Consider the following 22,056-nt stretch of genomic DNA (forward strand, 5'->3'; position numbering starts at 1 on the left):
TGAGTTGTTTGCTTTGTAATTACCAACTACTTATGAGAAAACTATTTGGCTCTTTAGCAGGTTAAAGTTGTTGTGTTTGCTGTCTATGTGTGAATTTGAAAATAAATAAGTGTATGTTTTTATTTTTAAATGTTACAGCTCGGAGCACAGTTTGTTTATTAACCCTGAAAAAAATTGAAAATAACATTTCTGTGATAAATTTCCATGAAACAGGAATGATAAGATTCAATGATTTCTTTTTTTAATGGTTAATATATCACTTCTTAGTAAAAGTTTCAAACTCTGAAAAAGTAATAGCATAATATATATTCATTACTAAGCATCACATTTAAATGCTCTTTCAAAGCCTCCAGTTAGTCCAGTTTTGGGAACTGGAAATTACCATATTTGGACATGCGGGTGGACCTTCATTGTGCTATTCAAAAGTTCATTGGATAAAGATGTATATCTTTGAGGATGAATATGTCAGCTGAAGACTTTTGAGAAAAAAAAAATTTGTGTTCCAGGAGAGAAGTTTATGTCTTTTAAGTGGACCAGAGATGTTTGAGATCCAAAGCTCTTCCAACGGAATTTAGCAAACAATGATTGCTTGATTATTTTGTTGAAGAAAAACAGTTTGTCAAGACGCAAAAACCCCACCCATTGAGTCCCACAAGCTGCAATGATTTCACTTTCATAGGTAGAGCTTTAGGTGTGGATGTGTTTGGAGTGAAAGAGGAAGAAGTTTAAAGATATGGCTATAAAAGCATCTGTCACTATTTGTCGTCCAGAGCTTGTTGGCACCCAGTGTCGCTGGGGGATAATCTGACAATGTGGACTGCAAGTAAAATGACCTGGATTTCATGGAGAACATCTCTGGCTGTCTTCATTACTTTACTACAAATCCAAGGTGAGCTGAACCCTGTATATTTAGATTTCTATGCTCAGTTTCCCAGACTTAAAAACTTTATTCAACAAGATCCTAATTTATTTTTTCACAAGGACTACAGCAGATGGGCTAACGAATGTCAGGAAATGTCAGTTATTAATGTTTACTCATTGTAAATTTCCTCAACTAACACCAACTCTTACGAACAGCTCTGGTCAGTGTCAAAACCACAGCTGTTATTGGCATTGAAGGTCAGAGATTTGACTTCATATGTGAATATCCAAGAGGCTGGGAGAAAAATTCCAAGTACTTCTATCATGGTGATGATAAGGAGCCATTCAGTCACCTGATTCAGACAGACCTACGCAACGAGTGGAAGAGAAAGGGACGCTTATCTATATACGACAACACCACAGGAGCCTTCTTCATCGTAAAGATGGATCAACTCAGTTCAACTGACAGCGGGACATACTGGTGCGGAGTTGATGTCAGCCCCTTACCTGATCTTATCATTGCCATAGAGCTGAGTGTTTCCCAAGGTACAGTATGTATGGTCACATCACAGGATCACACCAGGCTACATGGTTCTCAGTTCTGCAAAGTTTATTCAGTCACACAAAGCAGAATATGTTTCCTTGTAAGTGGTTATCATCTTACAAAAGAATAACTTTAGATTTTCTGTGAAGTAAGGTAACATGATCTAATTGAAAAAAATTCAATCAGGGACAAATTGTGACCTAAAAATGTCAGCTCGCATAACACATTAATGAGAACTAGGTGGTGTTACTTTATCCAAACGTCTTCTGCTTTTCTGAGGTTTCTATTTCTCTGAAAATAGCAGTGATGTCCAGAAGTCTGGAACCATATTAATAGCATTTTCATGTAAAAGTGTTAATAATCAGGAAGTTTAAGTTTAAGTTTTACATTTACCGCTCTCTGAAATTGTTGAAAGTTAGTTATCTTAGTGCCTGAAAACATCTGTCATCGTTATAAATATTACAGTGATCTCTGTAATACAAGTTACCTTTAGCCGTGCTGCATGTATACAGTAAATGCAAACACATTTTTTCTTTTTTCAGGAAATGAAACAACTGCATCTACCAAGGACCACACGGTACACAGTGAGTAATGTGTGTGTTTGTGTGTCTCCATCTGTATCCACTACAGTCATGATTTTACATTTATGTGTGTGAAAATCCTCAAGTATGGATTCCCTGCAGAGCGGAAATGGGCGTTTATCAATCTGAGCGAGCGGACATTCTTCCGTCGGTTAAAATCTCGATTGTGATAGCTGCACTGCGCAGGAAAAGCTTCTTCCAGAGAGAGAAGATTGTGAAAAAGGATAAGGCTTTCTATCATACAAACTGCAAAACTACATAGAGATTAAATGTGATTTTTTTGCTTGTGGTCAAGCCAGATTTGTACAAAATATGAATAGTTCTTTTTTTAATTATCAGACTTACAGCATCTTAATTCAGCTGAATAGAGCTGCTCTCATTGATATATTTTTCTGTTTCTGATGTTAGATGGTGAAACAACTCTTAAGACTGAGACTGAATAGCACCCCATTAAGACTCCACATGCACCAGCAGACCCTTGCGTGCCTTCTGGTTGCTTTAAGATCCTGATTTTTTATGCAGTGTCATTTGACAGAACCACCTCACTTAAGTAAAGGAAATGTCTATGCTGGGCTTACAGTTTTATTTTACATGCACCATGAGTCACTGCTCCTGCACTTCCCGCTTGCACTGTCTGCTACCTGCTGCTCACTGCCTTGACTGCTGAGTGAACACACATTGTACTGCGCTGTCAGGGTAACATTGCCAGCTCACTTGTCTAGTAGCCCAAGGATTTGTTGCCAGTCAAACATGCTAACAGCACATGCAAGGTTGCAGCTTAATCAGCCAATCACGCCTTGAGACTGAAGAACGCACACGAATTGAAAAACTTCCTCTTTGATTGATAACGTCTACTTCCCTTCTACTTGGAATCTGTAAGGTAACCCGCAGTTTTTGGTCTCTTCTGCAGAGTTAACCCTGCAGCTGATCCTGATAACAGGAGCATGTGTGGCAGCAGTGGTGTTTGTGTGTCTGTTCACATGCTATCTTCTGCTGGCTGTGAAACACAGATCAGGCCCACGTCAGAAAAGAGAGGTTTGTTCATGACTGAAGCTTTATGCAATGCTGGCAGGATGGCTGTCAGAATAGTAATACTGATCCTTTACGTTTTTTTATCCAAGAGTGTGAACTATCTACGAGGTTGGTACAAACACTTGGGATAACGAATTGGAGTAGCTTCACTTTTCTTTGTCTGATATAAAAAAGATATAAACTTTTTCATTGTTTAGATGCTGAGAAGGAAAAAAAACTGCTGTGTCAAAGCGCAGCCTCAGTTGGCAGCATTGCTGTTTTTCTAGTAAAAGTACCATGTTGTGTCGTAATCACAGACAAAATACAATTTAGTTCAGTGTCAGCTGTGACTATTTCTTCCCACAGACATCATCCGACTATGAGACAATGATGCCCGGGGTAAAAACTGAACCTGAGTTTTGCTGCACCTGCTCGGCCCCTGATTGCCCGGATCTTTCAGCTTTACCGCGCCCACCATCTGACCTCCGGCCCAATTTCACATCAAAATATCGGGAGTCCGCAATCTCATTCGGCTTTGGTGAATATGTTGATGTGGATGTTACTGGCATGAGCCAGTATCAACATTTGGACCTCAGCCAGCTGGACGAGAATATCTATCACAGCCTTACTGAAAGCTTCAACCCTAAACATGGACCTGTTATATGACTGTTAAGCCATGAAGAGAAGAGAAAACAAACAGTATGTCTGTATAGTAATTCAGACTAGATGCACCATCTGTGTCCAGCTTTTTCAGACCCTGAAGCAATATGAATGTGTTTTATATTACATCATTGTTTTCAAGACATGTGACCAATGATTTTATTCAAAGCATATAGTTGAATTTTAACGCAAAGTCAATAATACACGAAAAGCCAGTGATTTAAGCAGTTCATTTATTTTTTAAGCTCTTTGAATCTTTTCTATTTTTACATCAAAGAATAAGACAAATGGCTTTTAATGAACATTGACACTTCTGTCAGCTTCTTCAGAAAACCTTTTGGTATTAGGAAAATATATTTAAAAGTGCTTTTGCTCTTTGTTTATTTTTTTTGTGATAAAATTGTAAATATGCCAAGAAAGGCAGAGATACAATAAAGTCTGGGGAGGAATCTCTGAATCTCAACTCAAGCTGTCAAAATTCACAGAGCAGAGCGGATCCTTCAACCTGTCTAACATAACTCTCTCACATCCATCCATCCATTTTCTATACCTGCTGAATCTGTCAGTTGGGTCGCGGGGGGGCTGGAGCCTATCCCAACAGTCATCGAGTGAGAGGCGGGGTATATCCTGGAGAGGTCACCAGTCCATCACAGGGCCACACAACCACACACACTCCTAAGGACAATTTTAGAGACACCAATTAACCTAACATGCATGTTTTTGGACAGTGGGAGGAAGCTGGGCCAGAGAGAACCCACACACACACAGGGAGAACATGCAAACTCTACACAGAAATGCCCCAGCTGGGAGTTGAACCTGGAACCTTCTTGCTGTGATGTGATGGTGCTAACCACCAAACCACCGTGCAGCCCAACTTTCTCAAATATTTTACTAAATAAACTAAGTGGTTGTTTTGTGATTTGTTTACTGACCAGTTGCCTCCTGAAAATATACCATGAGGCGAAAGGGAGGGACATTTTGTCTTTTGGAGGGGAAACTGATCAGAAATGGGAAGTACAATGACAAAGAGGAACCAGTGCAAAAGCAGACACAACATTCATCTAGAGGTTTCTACAGACTTTCAGTCTGCGTGACTTAAAAAAAAAAAAGCCAAAGAAAGTGACAGAGACGTACACATATGAGAAACTTGGACATGAGTTGGGTCTTTATGGTCTTTCTTTTGGAGGGTAAGTTCACAGATGAAGTATTTTGTCTCTTGGTCTCTTTGGTGATTTTGTGGTTGAGAGCTTTTTGTAGTGGAGGTTTTTAACCAAACCTCCAAATTGTTGGAGCGCCCAGGAGCACTCCTATGCTTTGAACAATAGTTATTTGCTGTTATTATTTATCTTCTCTGGTACACTTTGTTGGCTTTAAACATTTTGAGCTGCATGTGCTGATGATCGTTGTGATGCACCTTTAGAGTTAAAAACTATTAAATGTACAACATAGAAATATCTATACTGGGTTTTTTCCACGTTCAATAAAATGTTCTTTGTTTTGTGACATACATTAAATTTAGCCTCTATACTGTATGATTATTGAAATGAGCTAAAGATGTGGTACAATAAACCACCTGCACCTCATAGATGTTGAAACGGTGTCGGTCAGAAGGTAAAAGTGTAATAAACTACTGTTTTTAAGAACTGCACATGTTTATAAGGCTGATAATAGAGTTTGTAGAAGATATTGTACACAGTAAAACTACTTTATTCCTCTTGTTGCTTTTGTCTGTGGGTCCCCGTTTAGGGTTTTGGGACACTGACGCCTTGTCAGTGACAGGAGTGGAAGGACATGCAATCACAATAGAATGCTCTCATACGAATGCCTTCTCCAACGTCAAATATTTTTGCAAAGGAGCGTGCCATAATGAAGACGTCCTGATAACAAGCAAAGAGACGGACAAAGAGTCCCATATGAAATACAGTATAAAAGATGAGGGGAACATATTCTACGTGACCATCTTTGATCTGAATCTGGGTGACTCAGGGACTTACTGGTGTGGAATAGACAGAGCTGGCGTTGACACATACAACAAAGTAACCCTCACAGTAGTGGATGGTGAGTCGTGTCAAAAATGGCTTTTCTGAAAACGTTTCTCTTCCTCATCAGGGTAAAGGCCTTTATCTAATTAACCTTTGTCTAATAGTTGACCAGAGTTTCACAATAGTTCCTCAAAAAGTCTGTATTTTTTCTATGCGACAGAAAGTCGTTTAAAACTGATAATGAAAGCTGATAAAAGGACCAAATGACAGGACACAAGAAAAAAAATAAAAGAAAAAATGATCTTGTCTTCCAGGAGATTCGATGATTCCTGGCAGCTCAGCGGCATCTTCTAGTAAGCAACTATCTGTGGGTGTGAAGACATGCCCGTGTGTGAGACAAATCCAGCAGAATTCATCTCATTGAATATTGATTGTTGTCCTTTTCTTTTTTTCAGGGAAGCTGGTGTATATAGGAGCAGGTCTTGGTGTGGCTGCACTGGCTTTGGCGACAGTCCTTCTGATATTCTTCAGGCATAGAAAAAGAGACACCCATGCATCATCTGGTATAAACAAGACTCAACATTTTAAGTTCTCAAAAAGATCAGTGCCAGTACCTAAAACAACTACCTAACGGTGATCCAGCAACTGCATAGAAACATAGAAAGTCTTTTGATTTTCAACTACTTTGTTTTAAATGGGTTTCTCCGCTCAAGCTCCTGCCCCTCGACCCGATCCCCGGAGAAGCGGTGGATGATGGATGGATGGATATATTTAAATGCCTTTAGATGAAACTAGATAGACTAACAACCTATAACACACATCTTAATGACTTAAACGGACAAACTGTAAACTAGTTCAGCTATTTTTGGCATAGACAGTTATAAAGGCAGTTCCAGCCATCTGGTTGTTTGCATTTGTTGTTGGTCTGGCAACAAGGCTGTAGAAATATGCCTTTACTGCTAGTCCCACACACTACTTTCTGACAATCTGACCATTTTTTTTTTCAAATAATCATTAACTTTTTTAATGATTACAGAAATGTCCTTTTTCATAAGGAGGCGTTGGAGAAAATACATCTGAACAAGTCAACCAAAGCCAACCCTAAAGGTCACTTGTCTGTGCCCTTAGACACAACTCATATTAGAGTTTTTGAAGTTAAATATTGAACTGTTTCCACTTTTAAAAAAAGCCAAAAGGACCATGTAAGGGGCTTTGAGTAGTGGGCTGTCAATCAAAAGATGTAAGTGTAGTAACACGTTTGGAAACAATTTAATTCAGTGTGTACTCTCCAAAGTCAGAAATATGACCTCCTATCGTCTTGCCTTAGAACTTTTCTTTGACTTCGTTGAAAAACACCATGAGGTGAAGGATGGTTACAGAAATTCTGAAGGATTCAGGAAAAGACGACCGCACATGCGACCGTTATAACATACTTACAGCACTGAATGTAAAAATATTCTACATAAAAGAGCATCGAGTTCTTTACCTAATAAATTCTCTTGATGTTGTTTCACACAGACTATAATACACATCCTCTTTGTATAATACGATGTAAAATAATACTGCATCATCAAGGTTGGTAATTAAAAAAAGGAAAGAAAAAGTCAGCAAAGTAAAATACATTATTATCACAAGCTTCTCACACGATCCTCTCCTCGTATTCATTTCCATGAATCCCAGTTAGTACGACTGTATGTATTGAGCATTGCTTTGAATGTGGCAGCTGTGAGGAAATGTGGCTCTGAATCATCTCCTTTCCTTTCATAATGGTGGCTCAGTATAAAAATATAATTAGTTTTTTGCTATTTAACTTTGTTTGTGTTTCATCATCCTCTATACAGGAAAGGGCGATGGCACCGTTTATGATATGCAATCCATTCAAGAAAAAGATGCACGTTGTGCCAACAACACTTGCTCAGCTTCTAATGACGGAGAACCCGACAGCGCCCACTGCCCATCATCCGTCCAGCACCAAGAATTCAGCAGGGATCAGCCAGACATTATTTACTCCAACGTCTCATTGGAGCCTCATATCCAACCAGACGACCTCTGTTACTCCACCGTCAGCTTCACAAACCACACGGACTGCACAGCTGTCACACCTCACACTACAACGAACACGTATTCAACTCTTAAACATATATCAAAGGTCCACTGCAATGTCTAAACACAGCACTGATCGTTTAAATCTCATTTGCACATTTACCATTTTACTTCTCGTGTGAATGATTTAAGGCAGGTTTAATAATATACTTTGAAAAATAACACTGCACAATTTATAAAAAGGGATCCTTTTCCGTGTATTTTCTGCTACTGCTGTGGTTTACTTACATAACTTGTACCGGACAGAAATTGAGAAACTGATATAATCAGAAGTTTCAGTACGCAACTTGAGATTCAGATTAGTAAATGTCTCTTCTCAGCATCTGACGGTTCTCTAGTACAACTTATTTAATATATTTCATCTTTCTTGCCTTAATATATCTTTAGTTATTATTTGAGGAAAGAGTTAAAGCAACATTAGAGTGGTTTTGAGCCTTAAAACTATTTGCCTTTGACTCGTTTTGAAGCACACCAGCCTTTGTTATGCACATTACCGACAGTTTTTTTAATGCTCTGTATCATGACACAGGATAAGTTTATAGTTCTATCTTGATGATAGGAAGACAGAGGAAATTCTTCCCTCAACTTAGCTCGCCACTTAGGGCCTTTGTCTTCATGCTAATGCCAGAAATCCTGGTGTCATATTTAATTCAGAGTTGAATTTTTCTCAGAAAGAAATATGCTCAGGCATGTCGATCCTTGGTGATGAAAACAGTTACTGCAGCCTTATTGACCTCAAGGTTGGACTTTTGTAAACTCTTTGTATTTTGGTACCTGCCAGTCTGTTTTATCATCTACAGCTGGTGCAGAATGCTGCAGTAAGACTGAAAAAGAGATATTACTCCAGTTCAAGCTTCCTTCCACTTGCTTCCTATAAAGTACATAACTGATTTTGAATCTATTTTGTTTGATTTTGAAGCTTTACTCGGGTCTCTATATTTCTGAAGTTCTCTGCCTTTACTCTACCATCAAACCTTTTAGATCCTCCGAACAGTTGCTTTTATTTGTTTCCCAGACATGGTTAGTCAGTAAGGGAGATTGTGATTTTGCAATGGTTGCTCCAAATCTTTGGAACAACACTCTGGTGATAATTAAATGTTCTCCATCTACGAGACACATCTAAGGACATGTTCTTAGCTTTTAACCTCACTCAGTCTCTTTAGTAGTGTAAATACTTTGCTATTTATCTCTTCAAGTTCTTTATTTCTTTAATAAACCAGTTTTAATAGCTGTCCTATTCGTTTTCATCCCTTTTGTTTTTAACTTTCAATTGTTGTTTTATGTCCTTTTTCATTGTCATTTTCATAGTTTCAATTGCTTTATCTATTTTTCTATCATGTCTTAATTTTGTGGACACAAACGCTAGTTGTATTTTTCTATACTTTTTTTCCCACTTGAATTTCCTGAAGTACGTTTGGGGATAAAAATCAAAATACCCTAACATGGAATATCATATTGTCATGATGTCCGACGGGATGACGATAGTGTAAGTTTGTTTGTCAAAGATTCAGCCCAAACTTGATGCTGACAATTCGATAACAAAAAAAAGACGGAAAGCAAAATAAATTGCAATTAACTGTATTTAACACGTGTACATACATTCCATGATTTAATTGATTTGTTTCTGCTGCTCAGCATGAGTGATGAACATTTAAATGAAAATGTGCCCTCAAATGAACAGTAACAATTTAAAACATGACACAGTTATTAATGTTGTATGCTTTTTTTTGCCAAGGATGGGGCCAGTGTTTTACTTCACCGTTTTAGATGTCATATGACATCACATATTGACAGTAAAAATGATAGTAGACTAACTGGAGTTTGATACGCACACTGTTGGATGTATATGTGAGGCTACAAGTTTTGAATATTCCATCATTCCCGCTGGATATAATACATTAATATCTCTCCTTACGTCGCAGGACAAATAGTGTCTGCCACCTGAATATAAATAGCTTATTATTATTATTATTATTATTATTATTATTATTATTATTATTATTATTTTGATCCAAGGATAAGAGTGACACAGGGGACATTGTTCAGTGAAGTTTATCTGTATTTAATTCATTTAAACAGATGATGAGATCATGAGATGTAGCAGGTGGATAATTACTCTGAATATGAGTCAGTACTCATCTTTCTCTTCTCCTTTGCTGTCTATATTTTTTCTTTCTATGCATTTACTTCCCCTTTTTCATGCAAATATGTCAAGCTGTGGACAAGAAAGGAGAAGTTGGCATATTCTTATTTGGGCGGACATAGTTGCAAAGATCAGACTGCTTGAAGAGGAATTCATTTTAAAAACAGTTTTGATTGAAAGTGGTTTAACAGTGAGGATGTTATTTAAAGTCATTGTCAGCTTGATGACAGGTAACACAACTCCTTTGCTTGGTCACCAATTTGCTTTTCTTTGTTGGGATCAAAATGTGCTCAGACTATGTTTTGGTGAAACTAATTTTCTTGAATTTTTTATGACAGTTTGTGCAAGCTTATATTCAGTGATGGGAAATAAAAGAGAGCCTCTCAACAGTAACTGTAAGTACAACAGAGATTCTGCAAACTACTGCTGCGTGAAATTAACATCTTGATGTCAAAATTAAGATTAAGTACTGTTCTTGTGTACATTGTTCAGGTCGTGCATTATTTCTAGAGGGTCTGTTCTCTTTCACTTTCTGCTTTGTACTTTTACAACAGTTTAGAGGACATCATTGTACTTTCATATACATTCATTGGACTGATACACTAGCTCTCTGATCTTCTCCTTAAATATTGATACACAGTTTGAGCTATACAGCTAAGTAAACAAATGTCTACTGGCTATAATCAACTTCAGCTTAACAGGCTGTAACAGTAATACTTGTTTATTGTAATACACCACCTCAAATAAGGAAGGTTCTGAAAATATCTTTTCATTCCCATACCTCCTACTCAAATTGACCGAACAAAAGCCGACTGAAGAAAAAAAAAAGAAAAAACAACCATTCACGTCTTTCACTTCTCTTGCAGGCGAGACAACAATTACAGAAACTGCATTTCTCAAAGGTTCTGTAACCATCAACTGCAAGTATCCAGTGGCAGAAGAAACCAGTGTCAGATTGTTCTGTAAAAAAGATGGATACCTTAATTGCACAAATCTGATATCATCTTATACTGCAAATATTACAAAACACGACAGAATTTCTCTGAAAGATGACAAACACAACAGAGTCTACAAAGTGACCATCCACTTCCTGACTCAGAAGGATGCTGGAAATTACTGGTGTGCTATGAGAAGAACTGATGGCAGCTTAACCACATGTTTGAGTGAGATCCATCTCCGTATTTTCAGTAAGTATTGATCTGACATATCATTCAACAGCGATTGATATAACAAAGACTTATGAACAGATATTAAACGAGACAAGTTACATTCATCTGAAGTTTTCTTTTTTCAGACTCAAATGACCTTAAACCTGAAGAAATAACTCAAGCTCCCGAGGAGACAGCACAAATTATTTGTAAATTTAATGAAAGCCATGACAATAGTGAAAAACTGCTGTGCAAGGGGGAGAATCCTTCCAACTGTATGGAGCTAATACGTACAACGTCAGATAGTAGAGATGTAGTTGAAGGCAGGTTTGATTTAAGAGAAAACAAAAGGTTAAACTATTTCTATGTGTATATCAATAACCTGAGCAAAGACGACTCTGGGACGTACTGGTGTGTCATTGGAGGAACTGAATACACCAAAATACATCTTTCTGTGGGTGAGTACACTGAGAAATATAACACAGATACAAAACATGCTTACTGTGTCCTATGATTCAAATGCTGTACAATGATTTCTATGAAAGCCTATGTGGCATGAGAATCTATGTGGTATAAGAAGTCATTTTAAGAATAGAAATACACACCTTAAAAACAATACAATTATACAACTATACAGTGATTATGAAAATAAAAAGAGCAATGAATGATAAAAAACAATAACAAGAAAAACAGACCAACTAAGTTGTAAAATAGTAAATTAGAATGTATATATTCTGAATAAAACCCTTGTGACAAGCATCTAAATAACTATGTAAGTGTTTCTGCTTGCTGAAATGTCACTTATGCCTTATTTCTCTAACCCCTTGGCTGTTCACTCTTGCACAGCTGAAAGACGCACTCCACCCTCGCCTAGAAAAAAAGGAGACAAAGATAGCAACACAGAAGACACTTCTGGTAACAAACAGATGCACTTTGACAAATGTTCCACTAGATGCATAAACCCTGAGGGTAATCAAACGTGGTGGCTCGTTACATTATGGCTCCTCAATACTTTGGTAATAGTGAGGCAATAGTTTCATGATGAAAAACTAATAATTATAGAACACAGTAGAATTTCTTAAGTAAAAGCAACAGGTGGTCAAAAACAAAAGTGATAATGGGAAACACATCTTGTAATATTAAAAAAGGGTATTTTACTTAGTAATAGTTTGGTAATATTTTGGTAACAACCAACCAACCATCTTCACTTTTTCGATTATAAAGTTACGTTGGTTGGATCATAGCCTGATGATAATGAAGTAATTTGGGTCAACATCTTTAAGCTACTGCCAACTATCAGTCAGTCTTATATGAGAATGCTGATGTTTGTCTACATGTATCCTTTGCTCAAAATGGTGTCCTTGAAGTTCGTAGGACGTAGGAACCATAAGTCAGGGCTGCAGATGCTTAACTGCCTATTTCTACAATATTTCATCATAATAATCTGCTAAAATTGAAAAACAAGGACCAAAGTCAGATGTATAACTTTAATAAGTGTAAAGCATGGGTCTTATGGCACTTTGTTCACTCTAATATGTGAATGATGGTCAAACTCTTTAGTTGAGAGTTCATTAAAGCTTTTGAAGATGAGCATGAAGCACCATAAATCCATAAATACTAGTAATACTGTAACTGCAACATTTCTAAATTGACAGCTCCATTTTTCCAGTTATCTTGCTTGTCCCCCTAATACAATTGCCTTTGTATAGGCTAACTGGAGGTACTGTAGTACAAGTACTACACTCTGTAGTTTGGTAATGTAGTTTAATGACAGACACAAGGATAGAGGATGACCCCTTTTTGTCAGTGAATAAAATCCCTACTGCACTGTAAAAAACTTTATGAAGAGTAAGAGCACCGCCACATGTAACACTTTTATTTTTTTATATATTTTTCTATGCCTTTTAATGATAGGACAGTTGGAGAGAGACAGGGCAGAGAGACCCACTATGCCACAGACCGCCCCGTAACACTTTGATTTTTGTTCAAATTGGAGTTTTATTTCTCATATTGTCTATTGTTGCATACTTTGATTAACATTGCAGCATACTGTATTTGCTTTAGATAATTGGTGAGACTTCCATTGATTGAATGAATCAAGAAAGATTTTTTGGCTGCTTTCAGAAACATGTATAGAGTACATAAACCATTCAACCATGCCATTATGTTCCATAACAGCTGGATTGTATTTGGTTGCTGAGTGAACACCCCAGATGCTTTGTCACGTTCTTTGGGCACTTCCTTATAGTTTTTGAGGGTCTACTGTTTTCCTGCTACTGCAGGGCAGCGTTGTTGCCATCTTGGGGTTATGATTACTCAAGTTTAGGTATGAAAGTATGCCAGGATGCAATTATTTTTTACAAATACTCAGGGGAATGTCGCATTGTAAGAAGATAAGCAATGTTACTCACTTCATCCGTCAGTTTTAGTGCTGTGGCTGGTCAGTTTATCAGATGATAAAGCAGAGCTTTATTTCTTTTAATTTCACTTTAACAAAAACAATCAATGTGAGTACCATTAAAGCACCAGACTGATAAACTTCATAAGAACAGTCATAAAGTTGTTTAGGCAAAAGAAAAAAAGGAAGAAAAAATGTCACTTTCATAATGAGTAAAGGCGGACCAGCCATGTACTGCCTGTTTGGGGTTTCACAGCTAAGCTGGTGTGAGTTTGGTAAGTTTTAGCAAATTCTGCCCTGTTTTATCAGGGAAATATGCATGAGATCAGTCAGTCTTCGTCCTCAGTGGATACTTTTACAAAATATTGTAAAACATAATTTCATATGCATGATGAATGTTTCAATCTTTCTAGTTTGTCTGGTTGGTAATAATACAATTATTTGTGGTGTTACAAACAGAACGCACATCTATTTCTGCTTTACTCAGATTTGCTTACAACAAAATGAAGGAATTAATTTCAGGTTTTTAGTACAATGGCTTTATAAAACATAAAACTTGCTTACAAGTTAAAATAATGACAAATTAAATGAGCCAAATGTATGTCAGATATTTATTTATTCATTCACTTGTATATTTGTTTATCAATTTATTGTCCCTTGCAATAATCTCACACCTCCTAGCTTTTTACACCCATGCAGATAAAAGGCCATTACCAACCAAACCACCTCCCATCCCTCCCGAAGAAATGGTTCCAGATAAAGAGGGTAACCATGTCACTCTAAACAGCTGCTGTCCATTTCTCTCTTTAAACACACAATGTTGTCTCACTCCAGAGAATGTAATGGCTTCGCTGGTCCACACTGCGATTTCTAGTGATTCATTATAAAAGCTTAAAAAAATGGTAAAACGACTACAATTTCAAGGCTTAAAAATCGTTTCATGCTTGTGTTTACTATTAAAAATCATGACATGTCTTCAATTGGGTAAAATTGCCCCAAAATTTGCGTTTACCGTCATGAAGGTGCATGAAAACAAAGAGGCACAAAAGTATTGAGCTAGGAGGGAATGACATTCATCCACAGACTGTCCTGCAAAATGTCTGAATTTGAGCTTGAAGTGACTCAATATTTTCTGAACTTCTTACAGATTTTCACTCTGCTGTAATCTTGCTTGGTTTGGTTTTGAGAGTGGTCAGGGGTAGCCATCCCATCACATGAACTCTGCACAACACACTACAACAGGCAACGCATAATGTTGTATTCCACAATATCTGAGCTTCTTTCATGACACGACTTTCTTTGTGCGGTGGACAAACGTAGCTATTACACCTTCTGGAGTGAGACCAGGCAAACACTCGGATGGGCCAGCTTTGTGTTTTACCTCTTTCTTCTGTTGTCTCTTGTTTGCAGGCATGATTGCTGGTATTGTTGTGGGTCTGGTGTTGTTAGCTGTGGCTTTGGCTGTACTAATACTGTGCAGACGGAAACTCTTCAAGACACAAGGTGAGGGGTAGATGTTTGGCACAATACCTACGTGGAAGCTCACATAATCATGCTTTATATGTGTTTGGAGTTTGGTGAGCATTTTTCCTTTTTCATTGGTTAGGTAGCTTCTTACCTGAAAGGCTCATGCCAACTTATGAAATAGACTGTGATTTTGATGCTTAATGGTTAGATTAAGGTGACAATCATTTTACACATTCGGTTTAAGAGCTATTCTTTACAGGGTATGCAGACAGGCAAGCAAACAAACAAAAATATCCTCTCATTTTCATTTATTCAAATGCTCTTTGTCTTAGTATGTTGTGCTGCAGGGGGATCGTCGGTGCGGAGGACAGATGTTGGGCATGACACAGAGGTATGTGTGTGTGTTTAGTTTGCATATACTGTAGATACATCTATCACACGGCTACATACATCACATTGTTCCCCTTCCCTCCTCTAGGGAAATAATGGAGATCACAATTGCGAAGAAATACAGTTGCGGCAACGTCAACCAGACACGGTGCCGTCTGTTTATGCAACTGTCACTCATCCCACAGACCAGCTGCACTATGCCAGTGTCAATTTCCAGAAATATGCAAAAACCACTCCTGACGGTACAGACTCTTCTGGCCTGAACGGCAGCGTCAATCGTTCTGCAGAGACAACTTTGTACTCTACGTTCACAAAGCTGGAGGACCGCTGATATACTTGGCCTTATATCGTGCATTTGCAGTACATCTTGTATTAATATTGTATTTATCTTTTATTCTATTGCCGATTTTCACATTATTTACAATGCAGTTGTATGAAAATAAACAGGGGGTAGGAAAGAATGTCAGCAAATTAGGGAGTGAAAACACATTTTTTAAGTCCAATGTTGTAATGACTGTAGACATGTTTTGTAAGGTAAGTAGGGATTTACTGTGTGGGCATCTACTTATTTGAAGGAGTGTATTGCGAATTGATGCGCAACAAAAAAAAAAGTTTACACTTATAATAATGCAAATTAATGACTTTAGCAATGTTAGCAAAAAATACAGTATATAAACAGGAAAATAAAAAGAAGACGCCTTATCTAAGACAAAATAAGAAGGTAAGAGGGTTTTGGTAGAAAAGAGCCAACAAGACATATTTTAAGCTGATATTTCCCTGCCCTGCCGTCCCCCACTGACCAGGGGTGGGCCACATGTAAACAACGGAGGAGGATACAACGGGCCAGAAACCCACCAAGCATCGCAGAACATGTGCACAAAAGAAGTGAAAGTCATTTGATGAGATTTTTGAATGAAGGACCTTATTGTTTGTTACACTTAAAGGTTTACTAGTTGGCTAGTTAACATTAATGAGGTTATATAGCTAATGATCCCCTGCTTGTGCTTCGATGATGTATAACATGTATAATAAAATAAAATAATTTGCAAATAACTTAATTTGCATATTTAAATTGAGAAATGATCTTTTATTAAAGCACATCTTCTCTTCAAATCCTGTGTAAACTGAAGAGGCGAGCTGCTGTTGTAAAGACAGCAACAATTTTTCCATTGATAAAGGATTTCAGCTGCTCACCAGTTACTTTTCTGGCATTTATCATGTCATCATGTGGTAAATGTATTCATTAGATCACAGGTTTGAACAGCAGGCAGGCCAGTTTAACAGTGGGCAGGGCCGTAACCAGGATTTTTCAAATACCGAGGTCAAATATTGCGATAAATCTTATTTGATAAAAAAAACATCCTAATATGGTGACTTTTTAAAATACAGTTTGTAAATGTGAATAAACAGAGGTAAATCACAAGCCCATCAAGGAGGTGAATATGTAGGTGAACAAGTTTATTATAACAATGTGATCACAAAAGTAGAGTATTTGAGTGAATGAGTGAGTGAATGAGTGAGTGAGTGAGTGAGTGAGTGAGTGAGTGAGAATGAATGTGAGTGAGTGAGTGAGAATGAATGTGAGTGAGTGAGTGAGTGAGTGAGTGAGTGAGTGAGTGAGTGAGAGAGAGAGTGAGTGTGAGTGAGACTCAGTTCTTCCCCTTTCTTCCTCTACTGACTCTCTCTCTTCAACTCCCTCATTCTCATCCTCTCCTGTGTCATCTGTTTTAAAATATCATCATCAGCATCACCATTAATATTATTGTTATTATTAATATTACATTATTATTATTATTACTATTGTCACCATCATCACCATGCATGTGCATGACCCACTAAAAGGTCAAATGAATGAGTTTTTGAAATGAAATGAAATTTTAGACACCATTTGCAATAAAATCCAAATGGTTGATTAGGGAAAATGCAATCATTTTACCTAAGTAACTGGTTGAATCCACCCACTAAATTAACATCGTAGAATGTGCCAAACAGACCACAAGATGTTGGCTGTATTTTAGATGTATATTCTCAATTCAATCCATTCACTCAACACAGAGAAGACAGAGGTATCATGCTGGGCCTGACAACTAGCTAAATGCTGGTAAAACTTGGCTTCATAATGCACCATGAGCAGCACAACTAACCTCAAGATTGTGTCATGTGAGAGAGCACACAGGGTATTTCATTCTGTTATTTTGCCCCGTGTGTATCATCAATTGTTTTAAGTAAAAGAAAAATATAAGTTTCTGACCCAGTTTCTATTAGTCTGCTTTATTTACATGTAGGAAGCCATATAGCACTGAACAAAACTGTAGCTAGTGAGGCTGAATGACCATTAGCCACAGTTGGCACAAGCTGTCAAGCCCTGATTAAAAAAAAAAAAAAAGTTAGCTTAAGCCCAAGCCGTGTCACGATTCCCAATAATTTCATTACAGGTCGCTACTTTTTTTTTGGAAAATCGAATTGAGAGAGAGATTTGTGTGCAGTGTGTTTGTGCCGACTGGAAAACGAAATCCTAACCAAGGGGCTTTGTGACTGTTGCTTGAAATGCTGAGGACAATGATCTAGCATTCTCCTATTCCTAGCCGCGCTTTGAACGCATATGAACATTATGAACTGTCACTCATTCTCAATGGCGATTGGCGAAATGAACTCACCTCCTTCTCTCTTTCTTTTCCCCTGGCCAGTTCGCTTTCCAAAGCTGAGTTTAGTTTGTTTAGATTTCTTCATCTTGCTTCCATAGCTGACTTTCGCGTCGAAGCGCGTAATATGATAAACATGTTTCCAATGTCAGGTGGCGTAAAAAAAAAAAAAAAGTCGGGTGGCGTTTTTCCGCTCAGTTTTAAAATATAACGTGATGATAAAGGGATTATGTGGACTTTATTTTCAGAAAAACAAATGAGAATGCATGCTGATCTTTCCACCAATCAAAGTCAGAACGATTTTCATCTTATATTAATTTGACATTTCTCTGAATAAAAATAAATAAATAAATAAATAAAACACCGGGGAAAATACAGAGGTCATGCAGGTGTCCTCAATGCTGGTTACGGCACTGACAGTGGGGCTCAGACTGTCCCAGTACATGGAAAAACTTTCCTATTGTCCTCTTGAAAGAATTAGTCAAATTTGGAGTAAAAAGATTTTTCACACCATGGGGCAATTTCCTATTTGACTTTGTTCTCTGTTACAACTTTTCTAACTGTTTTAATGCCGGTCTTTATGCTATTCCACTGCTACAGACCACTTATAGTAACTTACAGTAACACAGTCACCATATCAGTAGACTATGTGAGCCAAACTGCTTATTGCTTTGACACAAAATGCTTCTGTCATATTCTGAGTTTTTGTGTTTAACTTTTTGTTTTGGTGGTCTTGGTTTTCCCTTTTTGTCATCAGTCATCTTCTTGCACTTCCTGTTTTATTTTGTAGTATTTACCCCGATGTGTATTCTGTGTATTTCCTATTCCCATCTGGTCCACAGTTACTGAGTCCCACACCTGATCCTTGTATATTATCACCTCCATCAGTATGTTTATCTTCCAGGTTTTCCTTTGTTCAGTGCAAGTTCATTATGTTGTTTGTTAATGACGTTTTTGTACTCGTCCCTTCTGTGATTTCTTAGGTGTGTAATCCAGTCAGTTCATTCTTTGTTCCATTTTAGTTTAATCTGTGTTTTTTTATTCCTGCCTAGGTAGTGTCTTTAGTTTAGTTATCAATAAAGCCTTTGTCTTTCTTCATCGACTGTTCTCGTCTCCTCTGTCCTATATTTGACACACTCAATCTTCTTTTCCTCCAAAATTCATGAATACTTCTCTCAGTCAATGTGCACCACTGGCAAAAGTCTTTACAAATCCAGCTAATTTTGTAGACAGGAAGACACTCATTTAAAAACAACTTTCAGGTCAGAAAATAATCAAATTATGTATGTGCACCACAGACTGAAATACACGGGAGCAGGTCGTTTAGGCCCCCCTGCAGTCGTTTAGGCCAACAGAAGAGTCGTTTAGGCCAGGCTACCTGAGCAGCTGAAATCTTTATTATTGTACATTCGTTATTATAAGATATAAGTCAGACACATAAGTCTGACATATAAGTCAAAATAAACATGGCCAATATTTAGTGAACATGTGTTCATATATAGTCTAGCCATCCAAGCCATCGAAACCACTCTCACCTGACTAGAGGTAGGTGTTGGTATGCCGGGCGATTAGTGCTGGCTTAGACCAATTAAATGTGCCAGCTGTGAACGAGGCGAGGGTATGGAATGTCAACCCATCAAAGCCACTTGCAGCTCTGTATGCAGAGCGATTACTATATCAATGACACACATGCCAACCAGCCATCTGTACATTTTCGCGCTCTCTCTCTAAAAATAGATAAACCAGGGAAGCAATTGTACACGCCCCAGCTACTGCGGAAATTATGTGATCAGGATTCCAAAAATATTCTCACAAACCACGAATCAAACTGGCTTCTGAATAACAAATTATTAGGTATTAATAATTATTGTCCAACGAATGTGATGTTTCAGATCAGTCACCCTTTCGATGACAATGCATGCTTATCTTATAAATCACTATTTTAATTCTCACAAGCTGCGTGAATCTAACGGGCTTCTAAATAATTACAGCATTATTGTCCAATGAATGTGGCAATGCGGATGATTATTTCCACAATTTTATGAATTTATAAATCACCATTTATTAAATTAAAAAAAACGTTTCCACACTAAAGTTGGTTATTAAATAATTTACCATAGATATGTAGGCTACCCAGACAGACCAATAGAGCTGACTTATATCTTACAATAACGAATGTACAATAATAAAGATTTCAGCTGCTCAGGTAGCCTGGCCTAAACGACTGCTCCCTGTGGCCTAAACGACTGCGGCCTAAACGCCAATGGCCTAAACGACCTGTATCCAAATACACTGCATTTTAGAGACGAATGGAACTTTACACGTGTGCAAACACAGATAGTTTTTGTTGTTCTGCACATTTGCTTTGAGATATATATATGCACAGCCAAACTATAGATGTGAAAACATTTTCAGTAAGTTTGCACTTTGTTCTCATTCTATTGCGACTAGTAGAATGCACCATGAATCAGTATGACTGAGAGCTACATGGGACTTTTAGTGTGAGCTTATTTCCCTTTATTTCAAAGAATCCTAGAATGTGGGAACCTATGATTTTGGCATGTATATTTTTAACACAACATGGAAGAAATTTGAGCCACAGTGGAAGATACAGACACACATTATGTTAGCGATTTGAAATGCCTGAAGTCCTTAGTATTTTTCTTTTTTTCCTTTTAGTTCACTGAACAGTCATTGCTTCATTAGTATTGCTGGGTGTTGGAATTTATTGTTGTGTGAGTCACTCCTTGGTGAATTATGAAGTGTTCTAATGGCTGCAGTGCATTTCGCACCAAACAGTTAGTGATGTGCTCAGGTGTGTATTTGAAAGCACACCTTGTCAAGTGTTTTGGTATTGAGATTTAAAATGATTGTAAGAACAAAGTGAATGGGCTCTGTACAGGATGCCAAGCAGTACAGAGGGGAGGACACAGGTGTTGAGTTCAAAAGTGTTTTTTTTTATTTTACACAAACATGAAAAAAGATTAACAAAATCAACAACTGAACTGGCATGCCAATAAAAGAGGTCAACTCAAGATACTAAAGTCAAAAAACATCACTGACAGGACTCAGACAGACAGACACAAACAAAACTGACCTAATGAAATGACACATAAGGGCCCTTAAATACTGTTTAGCTAAACCATTCCCGCACAATAGGGGAAAACAAAAAGGCTGCCACATAACTACTAACATAACCCCACTGAGATACATCGAAACACCCCCTTCAGTTCCCCCCACTTGACATGAAGCATTGGTTCAGTCCAATCAGGCCATCAGCAGTACTTCATGCATCTCAGCCTGTAGCCACACCTTTTGCCCATTAGGAAGGGGAACCCAAACACCAAACCCAGGTAACTCCAACAAAGAAAGAAAGTATTAATACAACATAAAACTGAATTTACCTTGCAGTGTTAATATGTGTGCACTCCATATAAACCTTGCAAGGTAATAAAGTAACATACTACAGCACATTATATAATCAAAGAATATTCAAAGTAATAATTACAAAGTAAATTAAAGAAAACCAAATTGTGGTAGGGTGTGGCTCTTACCTTACCTGACTCCCGCCCTCTGGTATTCGCATACCATCTGGGACGAGCCCACAACCAACATGATTTCAAATGGGGCTATTTTTTCTCGTGGATGTGATTGGATGAAGAATCTGTCCGTCATCTTGACTGACACGCCACTTCAGCCACTCCCAATGACTCAACCCGTGACGTAGCTCAGAGCGACACCAGGACCACTATGCAACCAGCTAGCCTTTCAAAACAAACACCATGGCGGCAGATAGTATGAAACGGAGCGAGGAGCGATCAGTGAACGATTATTGTCGTATGTGCAATGAAAATCTCAGGATTAAAGGCAACGCCGTCCATACATCCAAAGTCCCACCCAGCGATTAATGATTGGCTCTGATTATTTTCTAATCGGACGAAACACCAATGACTCCCAGGCTCCTCAGATGGCTGTGTGAGGAAAGGGAACGCCCCCCCGTGTAGTTGGTGAACGCAGCCAGATGACGTGAGTCAGGTTAGCTCTGAAAAGTGACGTCATTTTAAAATGAATGTAAATCAGTGACATTTCATATGGATATATATCAGTTAAGAAGAGGTACATTAAT

General features: G+C 37.8%; 3 protein-coding genes across 5 annotated transcripts; all 3 read left to right on the forward strand.

Moving 5' to 3' along the window:
• The first annotated feature begins 786 nt into the window (after nt 1-786).
• Nucleotides 787-4,095, forward strand: LOC142379375 (uncharacterized). The gene is made up of 5 exons (XM_075464521.1): nt 787-889; nt 1,078-1,407; nt 1,948-1,989; nt 2,897-3,021; nt 3,364-4,095. The coding sequence occupies exons 1-5, from the start codon at nt 811-813 to the stop codon at nt 3,661-3,663; spliced, it is 876 nt and encodes a 291-aa protein (XP_075320636.1). The 5' UTR covers nt 787-810; the 3' UTR covers nt 3,664-4,095.
• Nucleotides 4,096-4,629: 534 nt separating this feature from the next.
• LOC142379376 (uncharacterized) lies at nt 4,630-9,675 on the forward strand. The gene is made up of 5 exons (XM_075464522.1): nt 4,630-4,844; nt 5,404-5,715; nt 5,954-5,992; nt 6,095-6,202; nt 7,481-9,675. Exons 1-5 carry the CDS (start codon nt 4,796-4,798, stop codon nt 7,804-7,806), a joined length of 834 nt encoding a protein of 277 aa, XP_075320637.1. The 5' UTR covers nt 4,630-4,795; the 3' UTR covers nt 7,807-9,675.
• Nucleotides 9,676-9,761: 86 nt separating this feature from the next.
• LOC142378853 (CMRF35-like molecule 8) lies at nt 9,762-16,293 on the forward strand. Of its 3 annotated transcripts, XM_075463782.1 has the most exons (9): nt 9,762-10,115; nt 10,224-10,280; nt 10,752-11,072; nt 11,180-11,491; nt 11,880-11,948; nt 14,131-14,196; nt 14,842-14,934; nt 15,231-15,289; nt 15,377-16,293. In XM_075463782.1, exons 1-9 carry the CDS (start codon nt 9,833-9,835, stop codon nt 15,617-15,619), a joined length of 1,503 nt encoding a protein of 500 aa, XP_075319897.1. In that variant the 5' UTR covers nt 9,762-9,832; the 3' UTR covers nt 15,620-16,293. The 3 variants fall into 3 exon arrangements, with proteins under 3 accessions (XP_075319897.1, XP_075319896.1, XP_075319898.1); XM_075463781.1 differs by having other exon boundaries at nt 9,762-10,280; XM_075463783.1 differs by lacking the exons at nt 9,762-10,115; nt 10,224-10,280 and having other exon boundaries at nt 10,621-11,072.
• Nucleotides 16,294-22,056: the final 5,763 nt, after the last annotated feature.

The sequence above is a fragment of the Odontesthes bonariensis genome, chromosome 4 (assembly GCF_027942865.1).
Source record: "Odontesthes bonariensis isolate fOdoBon6 chromosome 4, fOdoBon6.hap1, whole genome shotgun sequence".
NCBI lineage: Eukaryota > Metazoa > Chordata > Actinopteri > Atheriniformes > Atherinopsidae > Odontesthes > Odontesthes bonariensis.